At 45.0% G+C, this 19,197-nt stretch overlaps 3 protein-coding genes across 3 annotated transcripts; 1 reads left to right on the top strand and 2 right to left on the bottom strand.

Annotated features, from left to right (window-relative positions):
- Positions 1–1,454: 1,454 nt before the first annotated feature.
- Positions 1,455–2,337, bottom strand: LOC144898230 (uncharacterized). Its single transcript, XM_078789291.1, has 3 exons — positions 2,118–2,337; positions 1,988–2,047; positions 1,455–1,922 (listed from the first exon to the last, which is right to left on the bottom strand). The coding sequence occupies exons 1-3, from the start codon at positions 2,299–2,301 to the stop codon at positions 1,786–1,788; spliced, it is 381 nt and encodes a 126-aa protein (XP_078645417.1). The 5' UTR covers positions 2,302–2,337; the 3' UTR covers positions 1,455–1,785.
- Positions 2,338–2,947: 610 nt separating this feature from the next.
- On the top strand, positions 2,948–7,843 carry pmpca (peptidase, mitochondrial processing subunit alpha). The gene is made up of 13 exons (XM_058071358.2): positions 2,948–3,055; positions 3,432–3,637; positions 3,707–3,786; positions 3,956–4,038; positions 4,104–4,198; positions 4,261–4,361; positions 4,441–4,704; positions 6,037–6,129; positions 6,224–6,342; positions 6,427–6,517; positions 6,584–6,646; positions 6,729–6,873; positions 7,245–7,843. Exons 1-13 carry the CDS (start codon positions 3,009–3,011, stop codon positions 7,412–7,414), a joined length of 1,557 nt encoding a protein of 518 aa, XP_057927341.2. The 5' UTR covers positions 2,948–3,008; the 3' UTR covers positions 7,415–7,843.
- Positions 7,844–8,001: 158 nt separating this feature from the next.
- inpp5e (inositol polyphosphate-5-phosphatase E) lies at positions 8,002–14,331 on the bottom strand. Its single transcript, XM_058071357.2, has 10 exons — positions 13,132–14,331; positions 11,677–11,800; positions 11,497–11,594; positions 11,300–11,424; positions 11,083–11,202; positions 10,839–10,946; positions 10,580–10,741; positions 9,102–9,217; positions 8,879–9,015; positions 8,002–8,608 (listed from the first exon to the last, which is right to left on the bottom strand). Exons 1-10 carry the CDS (start codon positions 13,893–13,895, stop codon positions 8,482–8,484), a joined length of 1,881 nt encoding a protein of 626 aa, XP_057927340.2. The 5' UTR covers positions 13,896–14,331; the 3' UTR covers positions 8,002–8,481.
- Positions 14,332–19,197: the final 4,866 nt, after the last annotated feature.

Here is a 19,197-nt window from a genome sequence, read left to right as displayed (position 1 = left end):
AATGTCATTGTGTGCATTTGCTTTGCTCATTGCAATATTGTGGCTATTTGATAGCCTATTGATGTGTTTGTGTGCTTACCTGAGCTACTTCCCACTTGACAAATGCACTTCATTATAGATCTGTCTAAATTCAGTGTTTAAAAGCCCTAGAAGATATCCACTGGTGACCTTTGATCCACTTGGTGCTTTTATCCAAAGTGTCAGCCAATCAATACTTGAGCTCATTAGTGAAAGTGCACTTGGCACATTTTGCTATGGAAATGTGGGTTAATGAGGAACGGCCATCTTATATAGATCGTGTTTTTGAAACTGTTTCGTTTTCATGCTTACTTTTCTGTCTACACTGTGTGTGTACCAACCCCCCCGTGCCCCCAGCTCCCACTGCACACCGGGAGCCTTGCAAATGTAAATGGCGCTCCGTTCGGCATAATGGCATGGAAATTGAAAGTACAAATGCACCGATTTTATAATCTATGCTGCGAGGGGTGATTTTAATTAAGCAGACAAAGACGGCTTCGGTGAGCAGAATGTCACATTGTTGGGGGGGAGGACGACATCAAACGCAGAAATGCACCAAAAGGAGCTGCAGCAGCATCACACTTTGGTCCAAAAGCATCATATTTGTACTCTGGTGCTAAAAATGTACTGCAGCGACTGGCTATGGGGATGAAAATCCACAGATCTGGGGTCTGTTTGGATATTTTCATTTGCTGCTTTGTGTTATAGGTGACAAAGTGTATTATTGGGGATGTCCCATAATTATCGACACCATATCAGCATAAAATAGAGATATGGAGATATCACCACAGGGGATATGTCATGTTATAAATATCGACTAGATATTGCAACTAGAAATTGAGTTTTTTGGCAAAAAAGCCAGTATTGGACATCCCTAATTATTATTCCTGTGAATATTCCTATTCATCCAGGTCATTGTATTCTCAGGGCATTGAACTCATTGCAACTGGACTGGGCGACGTTTGGCCAGACTTCATCTACCTACACACTCGACATGAAGGACAGGGCGGCACGGCGGTCGAGTGGGTAGCGTGCAGACCTCACAGCTAGGAGACCAGGGTTCAATTCCACCCTCGGCCATCTCTGTGTGGAGTTTGCATGTTCTCCCCGTGCATGCGTGGGTTTTCTCCGGGTACTCCGGTTTCCTCCCGCATTCCAAAAACATGCTAGGCTAATTGGCGACTCCAAATTGTCCATAGGTATGAATGTGAGTGTGAATGGTTGTTTGTCTATATGTGCCCTGTGATTGGCTGGCCACCAGTCCAGGGTGTACCCCACCTCTCGCCCGAAGACAGCTGTGATAGGCTCCAGCACCCCCCGCGATCCTCTTGAGGAAAAAGCGGTAGAAAATGAATGAATGAATTACATGATGGACGCCCCTGATCTACGGTGATGCTTAAAAGAATCAAATAAGAATCCGGGGAGGTGAAGCAAATACTTTTTATTATATTGTAAATATATAAATAAAGACCCGAGTTCGATTCCCACCCACCCAGTGTAGGTCAATATATGCTAAGCTATCTGAACAAAACATTGCCATCTTAGCTTGTGTCATTGGTGACAATGCAAATGTATGTCATTTCTAACAATATATCATTAATAATACATTCATTTCATTTTTTAAATATGCCGAGGGCCAAGCAAAAAATGAGCTGCAGGCTACAAATGGCCCCTGAGCCGCACTCTGGAGACCCCTGCTATATGGAAACACAGTCAGTTTTGCAGAGCAAGTGTGTTTTTTGGCAGGTGTTGCGTTCAGGAGTCAGTTTAAAGGAGTGACGAGGCCATCAACGAGACAAGGAGGAAGGCAGGCGTGATGAAGGAGAGTGACGGTGCAGCAGCTCCGTGGAGCTTCGACTCACAGAAGACTTGCTCCAACATTTGGTGAGTTTCACCGCTGATACCTGCAACACCAAACATAAAAGTCAAGAACCTGCACTACTAATGACTTCTAGTTGGATGATCTCACCATGTTTGGACCATTCTCTCCATGTGTGCAGGTATTCGGTGCCATGTCCCCCCTCGGATGCTGTGTCAAATCATGACTTTATTTCATAAAGCTACATACATTTACTGCCTTCAAAATGATTTTTTTTTACCTTTTGGGTGCTCTGACAGTAGCTGTTTCAGATCCCGGAGAGCCCGGGTGAGGTTGTCCAGACGCTGCTGCAGGTGGACGTTCTCCTCCTTCAGAGAGTGGATGGTGTCCTGCAGCTCGTACGCCACGCTGAGCAGAGACAGCAGCCAAAGCATCGCCACGCTTCGCAAAACCAAGCCCAGCATGACTGGTGAGGGTGGAGACCTCCTGTTCGGTGTGGCTGCTCGTTCACAGTGGTACAAAGTAGGCAAAATTGCCAGGGTTAGTCCAGAGTTGGGCAAAATTGATGCAGTAATGGGGAGCTACATGCTCTTAGCGACAATCAATTGTTTAGTTAGAATGCCCCAAAATGTTAATTCAATTGTGTGACACAAATTGAGCTGTTTGCCAGATTTGGGGGTCGTTGTAATTTGGCTGGGCACAGTTTCTTGGGAATGGCAAATAAATACCATAGTTGTCATTATTTGTGTATCAGTGATATAAAAACATGATTTATTTAGTTTCCACATACACTCCTGATCTCTTTTTAAAATAATTTTTATCATAAGAGTTTACATTTTACAGTGTTGGATCTTAACGAGGTGCTAAGTAGAGCTTCAAAATGCAAAAAGAGGAAATGGGGGTGAGTCAGCAAAAAGAACTGAAACTATTATTTTATTTGTTTTGTATCTGTTGACTTGTAACTCGTCAATGTTATTTTTTTATTATGTTATAAATAAATATTTTTACATTTAGTTGTACATAAATAAATATTTTTACATTTAGTTGTACATTGTATTTTTATTGCTAATGCTTTACTTGCATTATTTATAAACGTATTTCCGGGTAGGTGTCACACCGGAAGTGCTAGAGTAAAATTTTCCGGTGGAGTTCCGGATAAGGTCAATTCAAGATGGCGGCTCACATGTCCCGGTGCAGAACCTGGAGTCGTGTTCAAAGGTAACAAGCTACTCAAAACAGGAACATAATTGCTCAGATGTTACGGTTTATGGGCAGACAGGCGCACAAAGCAGCACATTTAGGGCACATCAGGGGTTGTCGTTGCCGGCTTTATGTGTTTTCTTACTTTCGCGATCGCTCAACGTGCGCTAGGAGCGTTAGCATGATGCTAATGGTGAGCTGTCAATGTCGCTATGCTACTGCTGTTAGTGTAGCTAGTTTGGTGGTAAAAAAATGACAATTGACTTTAAAATAAGTCATCTCGACACCGAAGTTGTCTCCTGTATTTTTTAATCATGCTAATCATCTTAACTTGACTGGAGAGGATACACTTGAGTCGCACTGGCCAAGTGAAAGTTTTGTCTTCTGCCAACAGGTTTGGAATAGCAGCATACCGGAAGTACAGCAGCAGCGGCGGAGGATACCCAAACATCTCTCTGTCTTCCCCACTGCCTGGCATCCCTAAGCCCGTCTTTGCATCCGTGGACGGGCAGGAAAAGTACGAAACTAGAATCACCACCTTAGAAAATGGCCTCAAAGTTGCCTCACAAAACAAGTTCGGCCAATTCTGCACAGTTGGGAGTAAGTTGACAACTAGGAAATAACTCTTTAATTCATGAAAATATGTCTAATTTGAATTGTTTGTGTTAGTATTAGTCAACTCTGGATCCAGACATGAAGCAAAATACCCGAGTGGGATCGCTCACTTTATGGAAAAACTTGCTTTTTCTGTAAGTACTTTTTCTCAAATACAAGATAAATACAAGACTATTAGGTCTTAAGATAGCTATGTTTTCCTTTCCACTTTCCCGTGCACGCTACATCATTAATAGGGTTTAAAAAAAAATCAGTTTATCATTTATGGTAACTGCAATCTCCCTACTGTCTCCATCTTTGTAGTCCACAGCTCAGTACGGGAGTAAAGATGAGATTCTGTTGACATTGGAGAAACACGGCGGGATATGCGACTGCCAAACATCAAGGTATGACGTCTTTAAACGCACAACGCTTGTCGGCTTCATCGGTGTTCACTGACTCCCTATTGCAGAGACACCACCATGTACGCGGTGTCGGCCGAAGTCAAGGGCCTGGACACGGTGGTCAGTCTCCTCGCGGACGCCGTCCTGCAGCCCCGCCTACTTGGTGAGTCGTGTCCACTCATTGGATGACACCTTTTCTCTGATGTGAGGTGTGTTTCCATGCAGACGAGGAGATCGAGATGACGAGGATGGCGGTTCGTTTCGAGCTGGAAGATTTGAGCATGCGGCCTGACCCTGAGCCTTTACTCACAGAGATGATCCACGCCGTGAGTGCATCGTTTGCGAGGCGTTGATTCGGGTTGTCCGGCCTTCAAAACCGTCATCATCGCCCCATCTTCCCAACAGGCTGCGTATCGAGGCAACACGGTGGGACTGCCTCGTTTCTGTCCCGCGGACAACGTGGACAGGATCGACAAGAAGGTGCTGCACTGCTACCTCGCCAGCTACTACTGCCCTGAGCGCATGGTGCTGGCGGGCGTGGGCATCGAACACGAGCAGCTGGTGGAGTGCGCTCGCAAGTACCTGCTGGGAGTGAAGCCCGTGTGGGGGGAGGGCACGGCAGCCAACGTGGACCTCTCCGTGGCACAGTACACGGGCGGCATTGTCAAGGTGAGCACCATCCTTCCGTACTTCACGGACATAGAGGATCTTTGACTAGCGTTTTGGCAGCACTTCCTTAAAAACAGCAGTGTGCACCCGTCGTATAGACGATCTTTGACTAGCGTTTTGGCAGCACTTCTTTAAAAACAGCAATGTGCACCTGTCGTATAGACGATCTTTGACTAGCATAGATCATTAGAAAGACACAGTGCTCTTGTCATACAGAGTAGGGGTCCCCAATCCCCAGGAAATGTTCAGGTGCAATGATAAGAAAAAGCAACTTTAAAAGAACTTAATTTGTAAATAAAGGCACCAAATTTAATGTAAATGAATATCAATTCTGGAAACGGGCCATTATTTTGTTCAAAAATAATAAAACTAATAATAATAATAAAAAATAATCCCCAGTTTGTTTGTTGCCACCGACCCACTTTGTTCCAGGGTCCTTGAACGCGCCATTGTTGTGTGCGTGTGCATTCCCCCGCCCACGCTGCACAGATGGACTACTTACTTACTATATTGTTCATTCATTCATTTTCTGCAGCTTATCCTCATGAGGGTCGTGGGGGTGCTGGAGCCTATCCCAGCCGTCTTCGGTCGAGAGGCAGGGTACACCCTGGACTGGTGGCCAGCCAATCACAGGGCACATATAGACAAACAACCATTCACACTCACATTCATACCTATGGACAATTTGGAGTCGCCAATTAACCTAGCATGTTTTTGGAATGTGGGAGGAAACACCGGAGTACTCAGAGAAAACCAAGTTTAATCTTTGCAATGGTAAAACCTGATCTGGCTTAAGGTATGAGGGTCATAACTAAGGATCGACCGATATATCGGGCCGATATTTGTGTTCTTTACTTGAATCGGTATGGACCGATATGCGCGTGGGTTCGCCGATGTATTTTATCGACATGTGTATTTTATCTACATGTTGAGATCGCTAATTTTAGAATGCTAGCAATGCTAACATTAGCATGCAAACACATAGCATCACAGTGCTCACAGTGTTTATATCTGTTGACTAGCTATACAAATGTATAAAAATGCTACTATGCTACTGTTAGCATGCTCGCAACGCTGAAGTGCCAAAATTAGCATGCCAACAACAAGCATGATAGTGCTACGTCTTTAAATGTCTACTTATGAAAATGGCTAAAAAGGCTACTATGACAATGTTAACATCCTAGCAATGATAACATTAGCATGCCAACACCAAGGATGGTGGCCAGCCAATCACAGGACACATATAGACAAACAACCATTCACACTCACATTCATACCTATTCATACCAATACCTCGTTTGTGAAAGTAAGGAACGTGCTTCTCTTTTTAAGATGGAGAAGGACATGTCCGACGTGAGCTTGGGCCCCACCCCCATCCCGGAGCTGACACACATCATGATCGGCCTGGAGAGCTGCTCCTTCCTGGTAATTACTGGGCCCAGATGAGGATTTCTTGATCCCCCCTTAACCTTTTATTCTTTTCTATTCTTTTTTTTCTTCTCTCACCATCCCGTGACAGGAGGATGACTTCATCCCGTTTGCTGTCCTCAACATGATGATGGGCGGAGGGGGCTCCTTCTCTGCAGGAGGACCCGGGAAAGGCATGTTCACGCGTCTCTACCTCAACGTGCTCAACAGGTAAACACACACACACACACACACACACACACATCCTCGTGATGATTCATTGACCTGTTGACAGTGTCATTGTTTGTGCCGAAGGCATCACTGGATGTACAACGCCACGTCCTACCATCACAGCTACGAGGACAGCGGCCTGCTGTGCATCCACGCCAGCGCAGACCCCAGACAGGTGGCTTTGGGCACGGTGCAGGCGTCCTTGTAAACATTCTGTTTATCATGGACTTCTCCTCCACAGGTTCGGGAGATGGTGGAGATAATAACACGAGAGTTCATCCAGATGGCGGGAAATGCCGGGGAGGTACACACTTGAGTCAAACATTAGTTTCGCCTGTTCGTTTTGGAACGCTCACTTAAGGTTGTTCCGTTACCCACGGGTCCAGACGGAGCTGGAGCGAGCCAAGACGCAGCTCAAGTCCATGCTGATGATGAACCTGGAGGCGAGGCCCGTTATTTTCGAGGACGTGGGCCGCCAGGTTCTGTCCACGGGGAAGCGGAAGCTGCCCCATGAACTCTGTGCACTAATCAGTGAGTGCTGCTTCCTCGTCATTGCACTTTTATGTTGCAACCTTTTGGGAAACTCTGAACCCCTCACCATATACGTAAATACAGCAACCCTTAGTCCATGGGTGTCCAAAGTGCGGCCCAGGGGCTGTTTGTGGCTCCCAGCTTGTTTTTATTGGCCTGCAGCTCAAGGTAGACATAAAATGTAACCATAAAACTGTCATTAAATATATGTAAAGGATTTTTTAAAGCTTTTTTATGAAATTACAAAATACATAACAATGGGGCACCCTTGCCCTTCAAACATGATGTACCACATGATTTGCTGCTGTGCTTCCGAAAACAAAACCAATCGTCAAAAAGTGTGATGACTCCAGTGTGATCGTTGCTTGCAGGCGACGTGAAAGCGAGCGACATCAAGAGGGTGACCACCAAGATGATGCGCAGCAAGCCGGCCGTAGCGGCGTTGGGAGACCTGACGGAGATGCCGTCTTATGAACACATCCAGGCCGCCCTGTCCAGTAAGGACGGACGGCTGCCTCGGATGTACCGCCTCTTCCGATAAAGACGCCGCCCGGACATCCGTGACGTCGGTGTAAATACAAAACACACACAAACAAGGACCTCAATGTTACGCTAGTTCTGCCTCCTGACACTGAACTCTGCTCTCTCTGGGAGGGGGGACTAATACCTGGGCCTGTTTATAGAAAGGACACGTCATACTCTACAGTATTCACCTGTGTCAACACAGTTCCTGTATTTATTCTTCCTTTGCTGCTTTACTTCAGCATGTTCCCTCTTTTTTTTTTTTTTTTTTTAAAGGACTCCACAACACAAAGTATTGATTTGCTTTCCAAGATGTCCTTCCAGATGGTAATAATAAGGATACATAATAAGATTAACAAAACTAGCAGTAATAATCATGCAGTGTGATTTTCAAAATGTAACACTTCAGACACTGATTTAACATTTCAATAAAGAACATTTTGTATGATTTATGGCCACAATGTACATTTCTTCATTCACATAATATAAATATCTTTGCAGCAGGTTGTCTTAACTTGGTGTGTGTAAAAATAAGCCGTAAAATAAAAGCAGTTTATTCCCTGCTTTTATAAAAAAATAAACACTTTACGAGACATTAAAAACAGTTTTTTATTGTTATGGTTTTTCTGTAGAAAAAGATGCAGATAAAGAGTTTCTGAGGAAATGTGATCAGGCACTTTTTGTATTTTTTTACAGGAAACGCCAAATCATGGCATGGTTGTTCATGACATGGATTAAATGGCATCCAAAGCTACACGTAACAGTAATATGAGGCAATGTAAGGCATCATGAATGTAGTAAAATATTCCATCTAGTGACAAGTAGCAGCTCCTTGTGACTGGTTACAAAAGTTACAAGGCATTTTAATACTGATAGCAGTATGACCACAAAAAAAAAACACGCTTTAAAAAGTCGGCGTTCCGTTGTGTTTGGAGCGGCACTGAGCGCTGTCAAGGTTCCTGCCCTCAAGTGCGGCCACGCCCCGTCTGTGTCCCGCCGTTTCGTGAGACGTGCCCGTACACGTCCTGCAGCGAGCGGGTCATTCGCTGGTCTCCCAGAATGCCTCTCTGCGTTTTGGAAAGGTTTTCAAGAGATGGCGCACACGCTGCTTTGGTTCTTCATCGCCTCCCTCATCTTCAGCTCTCGGGTGCTTCGCCTCTTGATGCCCTCCAGGTACAAGACGCGGTCGAACTGGCCGGCTCCCAGAGGAATCCTTGCCCAGGTTAATAAAATAAATATAGGATTATGTGTAGTCAATAATTTATTAGTTGTGAATGTTATCTGACTTTTAAGCAATATAATCAATAGCTTTTTAATTTAAAAAAATGTTAATTTAATCCATATTTTAACATGTTACATCACCGACTAGCAGAGCAACCCCTTGACACCAGAAAATATGCCCCCAGTGGCTGTGAACGGTATTGATATTTTCGTTTTCGATATTTTCGATGCACAGCAGCACTGACGGAAAAGGCAAACTCACGTGTCTCTGCCTGCTTTCAATTTGACGTGGAAGACGCCGACGACGGGCCGGTGGTCCGAGGTCTTGATGCTGGAGCAGCTGGTGTACTTGAGCACGTGGATGTCATCGACATACCTGGTCCGGAACAAAATCCGGTCCTGGGAATGACACCAAACCCACACAGCAACAATGTCAAGTTCCCTCAAGGTGGTTTTGGAGTTAAGCGGAGAGGGTCTTCTATCACCGTGTACGAAGGCGTTCTCTGCTTGGCGGTGGTGTCGTAGATGTCGCTGCCGATGTCGAACTTGTACGTAGGCAGGAATTGGATGCGTGCTTCTTGAAAGCCCTTAAAGATGGAGCCTGAAAACAAGATGACAATTGACAATTTAATTCTTCTATTTATTCATATTTAAATTTTTTCTATTTATATACTTTAATGTATTTAAATTGTTTGTATATGTGCAATCTTTATTGGCAAAAGTATGTAGTCGCCTCATGTCTCCTTGGTTACCTACCTCCATTCCTACGCCACACCCCTTATGGTACATTGGCCAATCGGAGATCAGTATAAGACCAGGCTCCACCCACAAATTCCTGGCGGTTCCATTCAATTCAACGGCTTGTTTGTAAGGTTTTGGGATACGTTTTATGCTATTTAAAACGATAATCATAAAATCAACACCTTTCTCCTGCAAGGTAAGCAATACGCTTTTTTTTATCAGTAAAACGCTATGCTGTTGGCGCTAACTTAATATATATCGGCTAGCTAAATGGCTAACGCGAGCTAACTACTAAATGTAGTAAATGTAGCTTTTTAAATGGTTTTAAGATTAAACAGGCTCACCATAGCGGTTTGATATCTTAAAAGGCACTGCGCACCTGTCTTAAATTGGGATTATTGTAGTAAATATATACAGTAATGCTGAGCGGAAGCGCCATTGTATTGGACACTAGGGGGGCGGGTGTCTCTCCCTGTCGCGCAATGGTTACCGCTATGAAAGAGATGTTCCATCTTTGTGATGCGGTGGTTTGGAACCGTTGAGAAACAAAGCTCTGCGTGAGACCCAACATTGAGTCTTTCTTGCAACAGCCACAGCATATTCGTTTAAAAACTTTGACTGCCAGCAACAGTAACTAGGGGGCGTGTCTTACCGAAAAGTCTCCGCCCCTTTCCAGTGCATTTTCACGTCTGCTGTCTTCATTCATTCATTCATTTTCTACCGCTTTTTCCTGGAGCCTATCCCAGCTGTCTTCGGGGCGAGAGGCGGGGTACACCCTGGACTGGTGCCAGCCAATCACAGGGCACATATAGACAAACAACCATTCACACTCACATTCATACCTATGGACAATTTGGAGTGGCCAATTAACCTAGCATGTTTTTGGAATGTGGGAGGAAACCGGAGTACCCGGAGAAAACCCATGCATGCACGGGGAGAACATGCAAACTCCACACAGAGATTGGCGGAGGGTGGAATTGAACCCTGGTCTCCTAGCTGTGAGGTCTGTGCGCTAACCACTGGACCGCCGTGCCACCGTCTGCTGTCTTGTTGACAATTAATTTTTTAACCTCGTTTTAGCACATTTTCTTTCAGAGAAGTTTTTGGCGCATAAACTTTTTTGTCTGTATGCAATGCACTTGGGTCCGGCCCTTTTTCTGAATCCTTGTTACTAATAGTACTTTTATGCATCCACTATTGTGCCAGTCTTCAGCAAAGTTACCGTCTTTCATTTCCTTGGAGAGCTGGTCGTGCGCCAGAAGAGCGGCCATGTTGCCGCCCGCTGCGCGCTCCATGATGCTCTCCACGGCGGCCCGGTCGTGACCTAGCCGGAAGTTGAAATCTCCGAACCAGAAGACCTGATCAAACCTTGTGGTGACGTCGGCTGCAGAAAGGGAGCACGAGGCACGTTTGGGCTTCTGCACAAATAATCGTTTGTGTCGCATGTATTTGGGAGTGCTGGTCGTGTTGAAGACTCTTACATGAGGTTGAGCGATACGGGTTGGTATCAGGTAGCCCTTTAGGGAGAGCTAAAGCCTCCACGATTTTGTTGTAGTCCAAAATCCTCTCGTACACTTTGGCGTCTCCAGCTAGAAGAAGAAGAAGCCTTAATGATATATCATAACACTGTGGTCACTACATATATAAGACCTTAACTGAGCCATGAAAAGCTAATCTTATTCAGTGAGTTTCTAGGTTAGCATTTCAATAAGTGCAAAGGCTTACAGGTAAAGTGGGATGTGATGAAGAGGAAGGAAGTGCCAAAAAAGGTCAAAGCGATGCCCACAGCCCCTTTGGTCTTGATTTGTGAGATGATCCTGGTTGTCACTGTGGCGTGTTCCACCTCTTGAGAAGAAAACGTAACATTATTGCTAATCTGCAGAACACACACATTATTAATGGGGTGTGCTCATAAAAAAAAGAGCACGTGAGGGGGACGGACCCGAGCAGAACCAGATGAGGTCTCTTCTGATGAACGCAGTGAGGTACAGGACGCCGTGTGAGGCCGCGTAGAGCATGACGTAATGCGGCCCTAGCGTCTCCTGCAGGCGTGTGTCCCACTCCCTCCTACACGCCGCACATCACACACAAATGTGACACACAAGCCAAAACCAAGTGGGCCCCCTCCAGTCCCGTTACCTGTCGGGACAACCTTCCTGCACCCCGATGATGTAAAAGTCTTGTGCAAATTCAGAGTCAGCCGGGAGTAGGAGGTCGTCCAAGTTGGATGGCAAGCCCTATAGAAGATGTACACACTTTCTCTTACACTGAAACCATGCAGGTACCCATAAGTGCACCTTGACCGTATCCGCCTCACACCTTCTCCCCCTGCATGTTCCAGGTGACTATGTAGAGCCCCAGCCTCCTGTCGGGGAAGTAACGCGTGAGCTCCTCCACCCCCAGCAGGGCGCCGCTCCCCAGGCCACCTCCCTCCAGGAAGCTCCTGCAAGAGAGCATTTTCAGGTCAAAACCGCAAAGTATTTTATTGTTTCAGCACTTTAGGTGCTCTGAAGTGTTTTTTTTTTAATGCAGCTTCCAGAGTGCTTTTGGTGGGTGTTTATTCGATTCTCTGTCATGTTTATTTTGTTAGCAGCTAGCCACAAGCTAAGCTACATGCTCGGGTTAGCGAACTGCTAAATCAGCGCCGGTGTGACCTCTAGCTACACTTATCGCAATCTCCGCTTGTTTCATCGCCCCGATATTAACCAATGACGTATCAGAATAAAATAAATCCGCAAGTTAAGTCCACAGACTAAAAGCGTAGCAAGCCTGCTGCGTTTTTTTTTTAAACGCAGCTTCCAGAGTGGAAAATCTTTTGCTTTTGGTGGGTGTTTATTTTTTTATTTTATTTTTTAATTGGCTGCAATTGGTTTAAGACCATTAGTGCCCTTGTTTAATACACCGCCTAACTTATTTTTACGCTTGTGTGACAATTAGATGCGTAAGGCTTTCATCATTAAACATAAACACAAACATTCATTTATTCATTCATTTTCTACCGCTTTTCCTCACGAGGGTCGCGGGGCTGCTGGAGCCTATCCCAGCTGTCTTCGGGCTAGAGGCGGGGTACACTGGACTGGTGGCCAGCCAATCACAGGGCACATATAGACAAACAACCATTCACACCTATGGACAATTTGGAGTCGCTAATTAACCTAGCATGTTTTTGGAATGTGGGAGGAAATCGGAGTACCCAGAGAAAACCCAGGCATGCATGGGGAGAACATGCAAACTCCACACAGAGATGCCCAAGGGTGGAATTGAACCCTGGTCTCCTAGCTGTGAGGTCTGCGTGCTAACCACTCGTCCGCCGTGCCGCTAAAAACAAACATATAAACACAAAAACGTTGCATGTGGTTTAGTTTAATTTAACACTGAAACCCACTCTTTCTAGTTCCATTATTTCCTATGGGAAGAAACAGGTTTCTAAATTGACACAAATTGGGGGTTCCGCCGTGCTACAAATCTCTGCTGACAGAAAGTGTGCTGAGTAAGCATCCCTGTGGTAGCTCCTCCCCATCAATGCCACCCATCTGTCACAGGCAGAGTGCACTAGAATGGACACAAATCAGCCACTAAATGACCAAAATAAAAGTACATCCCAAGAGTAAATAGCAGATGAACATGATTTGTAGAAAACTTTGTTGCTAAAACAGCACAATTTGTAGAAAACTTTGTTGCTAAAACAGCACATCTAAGGGTGTGGTGGCGATACCTACTTTTTACCGTTGCTTGTCTAATGTGTGTCGGCCCACTGCCGGTGTGTCGGCCTACCTGTTCCTCACATCCTGAGGCTTGATGGGGCTCAGCACGCTGCTGGTGGACCTCATGGAGTTGACGGAAACACTATCCGACAGGGCGTCGTCCAGGAGCCGGCTCTCGCTCAGGTTTCGATGCAGCCTCTGCCCGCTCCTCGCCCCATAATCCAACAGATCCTTGTCAATCCTATTAGCTGCCCTCAGGGCGGTGGACACCAAGTTCTGCTGCAGGGGTGGTAGCGGGACGGTGAACTGCAGCGGGGACAGGCGCATCCGGGCGGACCTCACCCGGAGCTCTGGGGAGTCCTCCTTCTGCTGCTGGCTGGTCGGTCTGTGATCACACTCGGAGAGGCTGCCCCCTCTCTTCCGGAACACAGAGGGTCCCGATGAGGCAGCAGAGCCCACAATGGGGTCACTCTTAAGTGGGGATGCAGGAGCAAGAGCTAACCCAACTGTAGGTGAAACTGCTTGGTCCTCCTTAAGGGAGTCTGTTGACGAGCCCACTGGGTCGCTCAGGCTCTCCTGGCTGGATCTCAGCCTCCTGGCTCGGACAGTCTCCACCGGAATGCCCACCTTCCTGCCCTTCCATGTTCTGGGCAGTGAGGGCGGCCGAGGCTGGTAAGGGCTATCCCCTGCTGCGTTCCTTGCATCCTGCTGCAGTTTCAGGCTGTTTTTGAAGTCTTTGCAGAGCTTGCTTGCGGTCTTGGGCGTCCCGCTGTCACCGACAACTGTTTCCGAGCTGTCACAGCGCGGACTGCTGTCCACTCCATTCTCTGTCATGTTTATTTTGTTAGCGGCTAGCCACAAGCTAAGCTACATGCTCGGGTTAGCGAACTGCTAAATCAGCGCCGGTGTCACCTGTAGCTTCACTTATCGCAAACTCCGCTTGTTTCATCGCCCCGATATTAACCAATGACGTATCAGAATAAAATAAATCAGCAAGTTAAGTCCACAGACTAAAAGCGTAGCAACCCTGCTGCGTTAGCACTGCCGGGGCTAACTAAGCTAATGTTTGGAGAACATCCACTGTGAATAAAACGACTAGTTAGACGTCCCATGTATCCATAGTGTCGCCAATGTTGTATCGTGGGAGATTTACACCCACTTTACCGTCGTTCTGCCTCTTAGAATGGTTTGAGTAAAGTAGACCGGCGACATCCTTAGCAACGTTTGACAACAACTACTTTGTTGCCAAGAGCTGGATGCGAACTAGTCGGAGCGCCACACTGCCCCATGTGGTGGACAGTGGAAATGAATGATGGATCCAATATATATCCAATAAACTGTGTTTACTATTATGGATGTAGGTTGCAAACATGCAAATTAAACATTATACTCCAAGTCTAAGTTTAATAACTTGATATCCAAATTAATATTGAGTCAAATCTAATTCGAATTAATGCCTGAAAACAAACCCATGCTAGGTCGTGGGCGATTTTTTTTTCAACCGTGAGGCTGCATTCTTTCTAATATCCACCAGGAGGCGACAGAAGCCATAATTGACTCCAGTCACCGGTCAAAAATTGGGTGCACCTACCGCTTTAATTTAATGCCTTTAAAGATGTGCTAATTAATTTAAAGGCAGTAATTTTTACTTAGTGTATCTCATACTTTGCTTCAGTCATATAAGATTACCTAAGTATTGGGAATACTTGGTCAAGATGATGAACCACTGCAAACTACATCCATATTAGCAAAAACAGCTTATGTAGTATATTGGATCCATCCATCATTTTCTACATGTGTTGTCCTTCATTAGGGGAGCTGGAGCCTCTCCAAGCTGACTTTTGGAAAGAGGTGTGGTACACCCAAAAGGCACATATAGACAAAGAACCATCCATGCTATAAATATTTGTATTAAAGTCACTTTCTAATGTGTTCTAATTCACACAGTGACGCCCTCCAAGGAGCATATTAGAAGCACATGCCTCCATCTTTTCTTCTCCTCCTCGCTTTTTCTTTATCTTCCTCCTCCAGAGGATGCGAACGAGGGGAATCGATGCCCTGATATGAGATTCACCCTAATGAGGATCAGAAACATCTTAATAAAGACCCATAATCCACCACTTAATCCCTCATTACAGAATCATCTGCATTCACTGCTCCCGCTCTGTGGAGCCACTTTCGAGGCCCATTGTTCTTTCTCGGCCTCATCCCTCACCCACGGCTACGTCCTCCCTTTTGTCTCTTCTCGGTGTCAGTTTACATTTGATCCGGTCTCATTAGACTTTTAGACGAGATGAAAATAGTGCTTTTGTCTGCACTTCTTTGCTATCTTCCGCCGTCTGAAATGGAAAATGAGACATATGCTTAATTAGTGAGGGAGAAGATTCGGACAGACACAAAGGGCACACTTTGCAGGCACCGTCTGAAGATTACGGTTCGCTACAGAGTGAATGTTTTGTCTGTGAAGTGGGACGCGAAGAAATAAAGTCGACGGCAAACTTTAAATCTGTGCAGCAATAACATGAAGCCTGAGAAAGTTCCAACCAGAAATAGTGCCTCAGAAACTGGTCCGATTGATCTTATGATACCGTTTTCTGCCACCGGGGGCGATAGAGAGACACAACGGCAGCCAGAACGATTCAGCAAGAAGGAAAAGGCTACATCGCACCCTAACTCTTTCGTCTTTAATAGGTGTTTGCTGTTTCGTGGTTGGATATGGCCTATTGTTTGATTTCTATAATGCATATTTAAGCAAATTGTTTACTCATTCTGGGCCTAAATTAAGCATTTCAAGCATAAAATGTCAAAATGAACTAATCAAGTCAAAAGACACATTGTAATTGAGAATACAGTATTCTACATTGGCCACTAGGAGTCACTATTTCCTTGGTGAGACAAGCACCAGAGGTGATGATCAACAACAGGCACACTAACAACAACAAGCTAAAACTCAGCTCTCAACCTCTGACGTCACTTCCTGGCCTCCACGCATCTGTATGCCCACCACCAAGGTCCCAGAGGTACCCCATTTGTATGACACATGAGCAGGAGCTTTATTTACGTCTTGAATGGTTTATGTACTCTTATTATGTGTGCTATATTGGGTAATACGAATGTTAAAGCCATTTAAAGGCGCCATTACAATACATTGATGAGACAGTAGCCACCACAGGATGTACGCTGTCAAGAAAAAACTAACTGCTTATCTTATTTATGGCTAATACGTCTTATTTTTTTCAGATTATATCTACGATATTGGGTAATAGAAATGTAAAGGTGACTATAGGGGTGTTAGTTATGAAAGAGTTTATCTTGTAAATAGTTTGAATAATGCAAGCCCCAATGGAAACCTTCATTGCAGGGGTGTACAAAGAGTAAAGGAGTCATTTGATGAGCCCCCCGCCTGCATCAGACATGATATTAAGGCGGAGATAAACGCATCAGATCATTTTTTTCCCTCCTAACCTGAGGCAGGATTCTTTCACTTTGGCAGCTTTCCATTTTTCCCTCCCTGAGATGCTTCAAACCAACAAAATCATTCCAGCGCTGAAAGCAGAATTTTCTGATGAGACTAAATGGTGGTAGTAGTTAGTACAGTACCCTGCTATATAGTACACTGCCCCGTGGAGTGTTTTTATATGACCCTAAGGTATGACAACACCTGAGCTAACAGCTCCCACATGTCAGCTGCTAAATTAACGTTATCTGTTCAAATTAGACCCACACGGGTGGCGCCCGAGGCCTGTAAACTGGCCTGTTTAACTGCTGACAAAAAGGAGGCAGCTGGGGTTGGGGGTGTAAGGGGGGGGGGCACGTGCCAACGGAACACAGATCACATCGTGATAGCGTATCCATTCCACATGCTACAGGCCTCAGGCAGGACAGCATGAACATCACTAACATACCAACCCAGTGGTAGCTTGTGCACACATTCAAGATCAACATCATCCATAATCGTCATGTGATACATGATACCCGCTATGAAAACAAGGTGTTATGGTTTGATATCCATGCTCTGACCATGTAGTAACAGGTACATTTGTGACAACCGGATCTTTCTTGCTGGGTGTAGTGATTTCACATAAAAAAACATAGGAACGCTACACCTTGCGTTAACTTTTCCAAACACAGCAGCAGCAGCGGTGGCGGCGGCGGCAGCTCCAATATGTAGCGTTACCTTTCGGTAATGACCTGAGGCACTGTGAGCAGGTGTGTAGTGAAGCTAGTCGCGAGACGGCTAGCCACTAGCTGGTGCGGTGTGTCGAGGTGTCACTACGCCAGTGAAGTAGTTCTTCGACATAACAATGTTACTAACTACATTAACAAAAATAGTTTTACACGTGGAATACGTGCATTCTTAGCTGCCTCTTTTTAGCTCTTTTTATATCTTATGAACACATAGACAAGAGAAAGACGTGTGTTCATGTGTCACATAAGGAATATGCATGCTGCAGTTTTTCATCAACTCTAACAAGGCTAAACATCCCCTTTTCCTCCTCGACCATCATGCACTTGGCCTCTAGTCATGGACCTGTAAAGGAACAAAGAAAAAACACAGCTTCCACATAGCCAGGAAGCTGTGGACGTGGCAGCGATAGCGGAGCGTCTGACCTATTGTGTCGCAGTTAAGTGGGTCGCCGCATTGACCTCTGGTCTATGACCTGGTAATGGGGCACCATTCCTGCTGGGAGGAGGATTTTAGGACAAAGTTACAAAGAAAAAGAAAAACAAATGTATTGGTGATGTAAGAGTTCAGAATAGGTGATGGTGAAATGGTGACTTGGAAAATATTACAATAAAATACTAATCCTAAAATACTAAAATACTAATAATGATAATAATAATACTAATAATGATAACAAAAAACCTTGTCGGTTTTCTTAGGCATCCATACTTCATCTGTGGTTAATTGGTTACAGACCCAACTGTGATATGTGAATTTGCACAAAGTAGTAGTTTCTTCTTTATACAGTACATGGTATATTTTCATAGAAAACCTGTTTACAATCTTTTCAGTATGCTTTTTAACATTAGAGCCCCCTACTAATGAAATAACACCCCTATAGTCACCTTAACACTCGCATTACCCAATATAGTAAATATTTTAGACATGAATATAGCTCACACTCAAGTATGTGTTCTGTGACGTTGGGGGTTTAGAGTTGAGATGTAGCTTGTCGTGGGTTACAGTAGCCCGCGTTATTATAATAATAATAATAATAATAATAACCTTTGTTATTAGGGATGTCCGATAATTATAGTCAAAGAAATGTGATATCAGTTGATATCTGTATCAGATTGTATCAGATTAAAACTAATTCTGCATGCAACACATACGTATGTGTTTATTCCACCACAGGAGATATGTCATGTCACACATATCTGTATCGGCTGATATCATATAGCATTATGCTATTATTCATTCATTCATTCATTCATTCATTTTCTACCGCTTTTTCCTCACGAGGGTCGCGGGGGGTGCTGGAGCCTATCCCAGCTGTATTCGGGCGAGAGGCGGGGTACACCTTGGACTGGTGGCCAGCCAATCAAAAGGGCACATATAGACAAACAACCATTCACACTCACATTCATACCTATGGACAATTTGGAGTGGCCAATTAACCTAGCATGTTTTTGGAATGTGGGAGTACCCGGAGAAAACCCACGCATGCACGGGGAGAACATGCAAACTCCACACAGAGATGGCCGAGGGTGGGAATTGAACCCTTGTCTCCTAGCTGTGAGGTCTGCGCACTAACCACTAGACCGCCGTGCCGCCCCCCATTATGCTATTAGTTGTATAAATGACCATTTAAAAAATACCGGCAGTGGATGTGGCCCTCCCTGGAAAAAGTTTGGACACCCTTGGTTCATACTTTGTGTTGTGAGAAAGTGGAAAACAAGAAGAAAAGCCGTTGAGGAAACTCTTTATGACCCGGACTCCGGTTTCAGCAGATTAACCTTTGACCCCTTGTCACATTAGGCAATTTGAGAAGGTAAACAACGTGAGTAGCTCCTCGGTTCTCACCGCTTGTACCACTTTAGCAGGCAGATAAATCTTTTACCTCGTACTTGTAATGCTTTCCCACAATCGTCTGGTCGTGAATAAAAAATACATGACTTGTCTTCTTACAGC

The sequence above is a fragment of the Doryrhamphus excisus genome, linkage group LG3 (genome assembly GCF_037039965.1).
Source record: "Doryrhamphus excisus strain RoL-2023G ecotype Guam linkage group LG3, RoL_Dexc_Guam_v1.1, whole genome shotgun sequence".
Classification (NCBI taxonomy): Eukaryota; Metazoa; Chordata; class Actinopteri; order Syngnathiformes; family Syngnathidae; genus Doryrhamphus; species Doryrhamphus excisus.
Note: the sequence above shows the minus strand (reverse complement) of the source record. Positions and strands in the feature narration are given on the sequence as shown.

Excerpts from the sequence above, each read along its gene's own strand:
- LOC144898230 (XM_078789291.1), bottom strand. The coding sequence starts at position 2,301 with ATGCTGGGCTTGGTTTTGCGAAGCGTGGCGATGCTTTGGCTGCTGTCT. Across the intron at positions 2,048-2,117 it reads ACTGTCAGAGCACCCAAAAG|CATCCGAGGGGGGACATGGC; the intron begins GTAAAAAAAAAT and ends GATTTGACACAG. Across the intron at positions 1,923-1,987 it reads GAGAGAATGGTCCAAACATG|GTATCAGCGGTGAAACTCAC; the intron begins GTGAGATCATCC and ends TTGGTGTTGCAG.
- pmpca (XM_058071358.2), top strand. The coding sequence starts at position 3,009 with ATGGCGGCTCACATGTCCCGGTGCAGAACCTGGAGTCGTGTTCAAAG. Across the intron at positions 4,705-6,036 it reads ACACGGGCGGCATTGTCAAG|ATGGAGAAGGACATGTCCGA; the intron begins GTGAGCACCATC and ends TCTCTTTTTAAG. Across the intron at positions 6,343-6,426 it reads TACCTCAACGTGCTCAACAG|GCATCACTGGATGTACAACG; the intron begins GTAAACACACAC and ends TTTGTGCCGAAG.
- inpp5e (XM_058071357.2), bottom strand. The coding sequence starts at position 13,895 with ATGACAGAGAATGGAGTGGACAGCAGTCCGCGCTGTGACAGCTCGGAA. Across the intron at positions 9,218-10,579 it reads CTCCAAGGAAATGAAAGACG|GCTCCATCTTTAAGGGCTTT; the intron begins GTAACTTTGCTG and ends TCTTGTTTTCAG. Across the intron at positions 9,016-9,101 it reads AGAGAACGCCTTCGTACACG|GACCGGATTTTGTTCCGGAC; the intron begins GTGATAGAAGAC and ends TGTCATTCCCAG.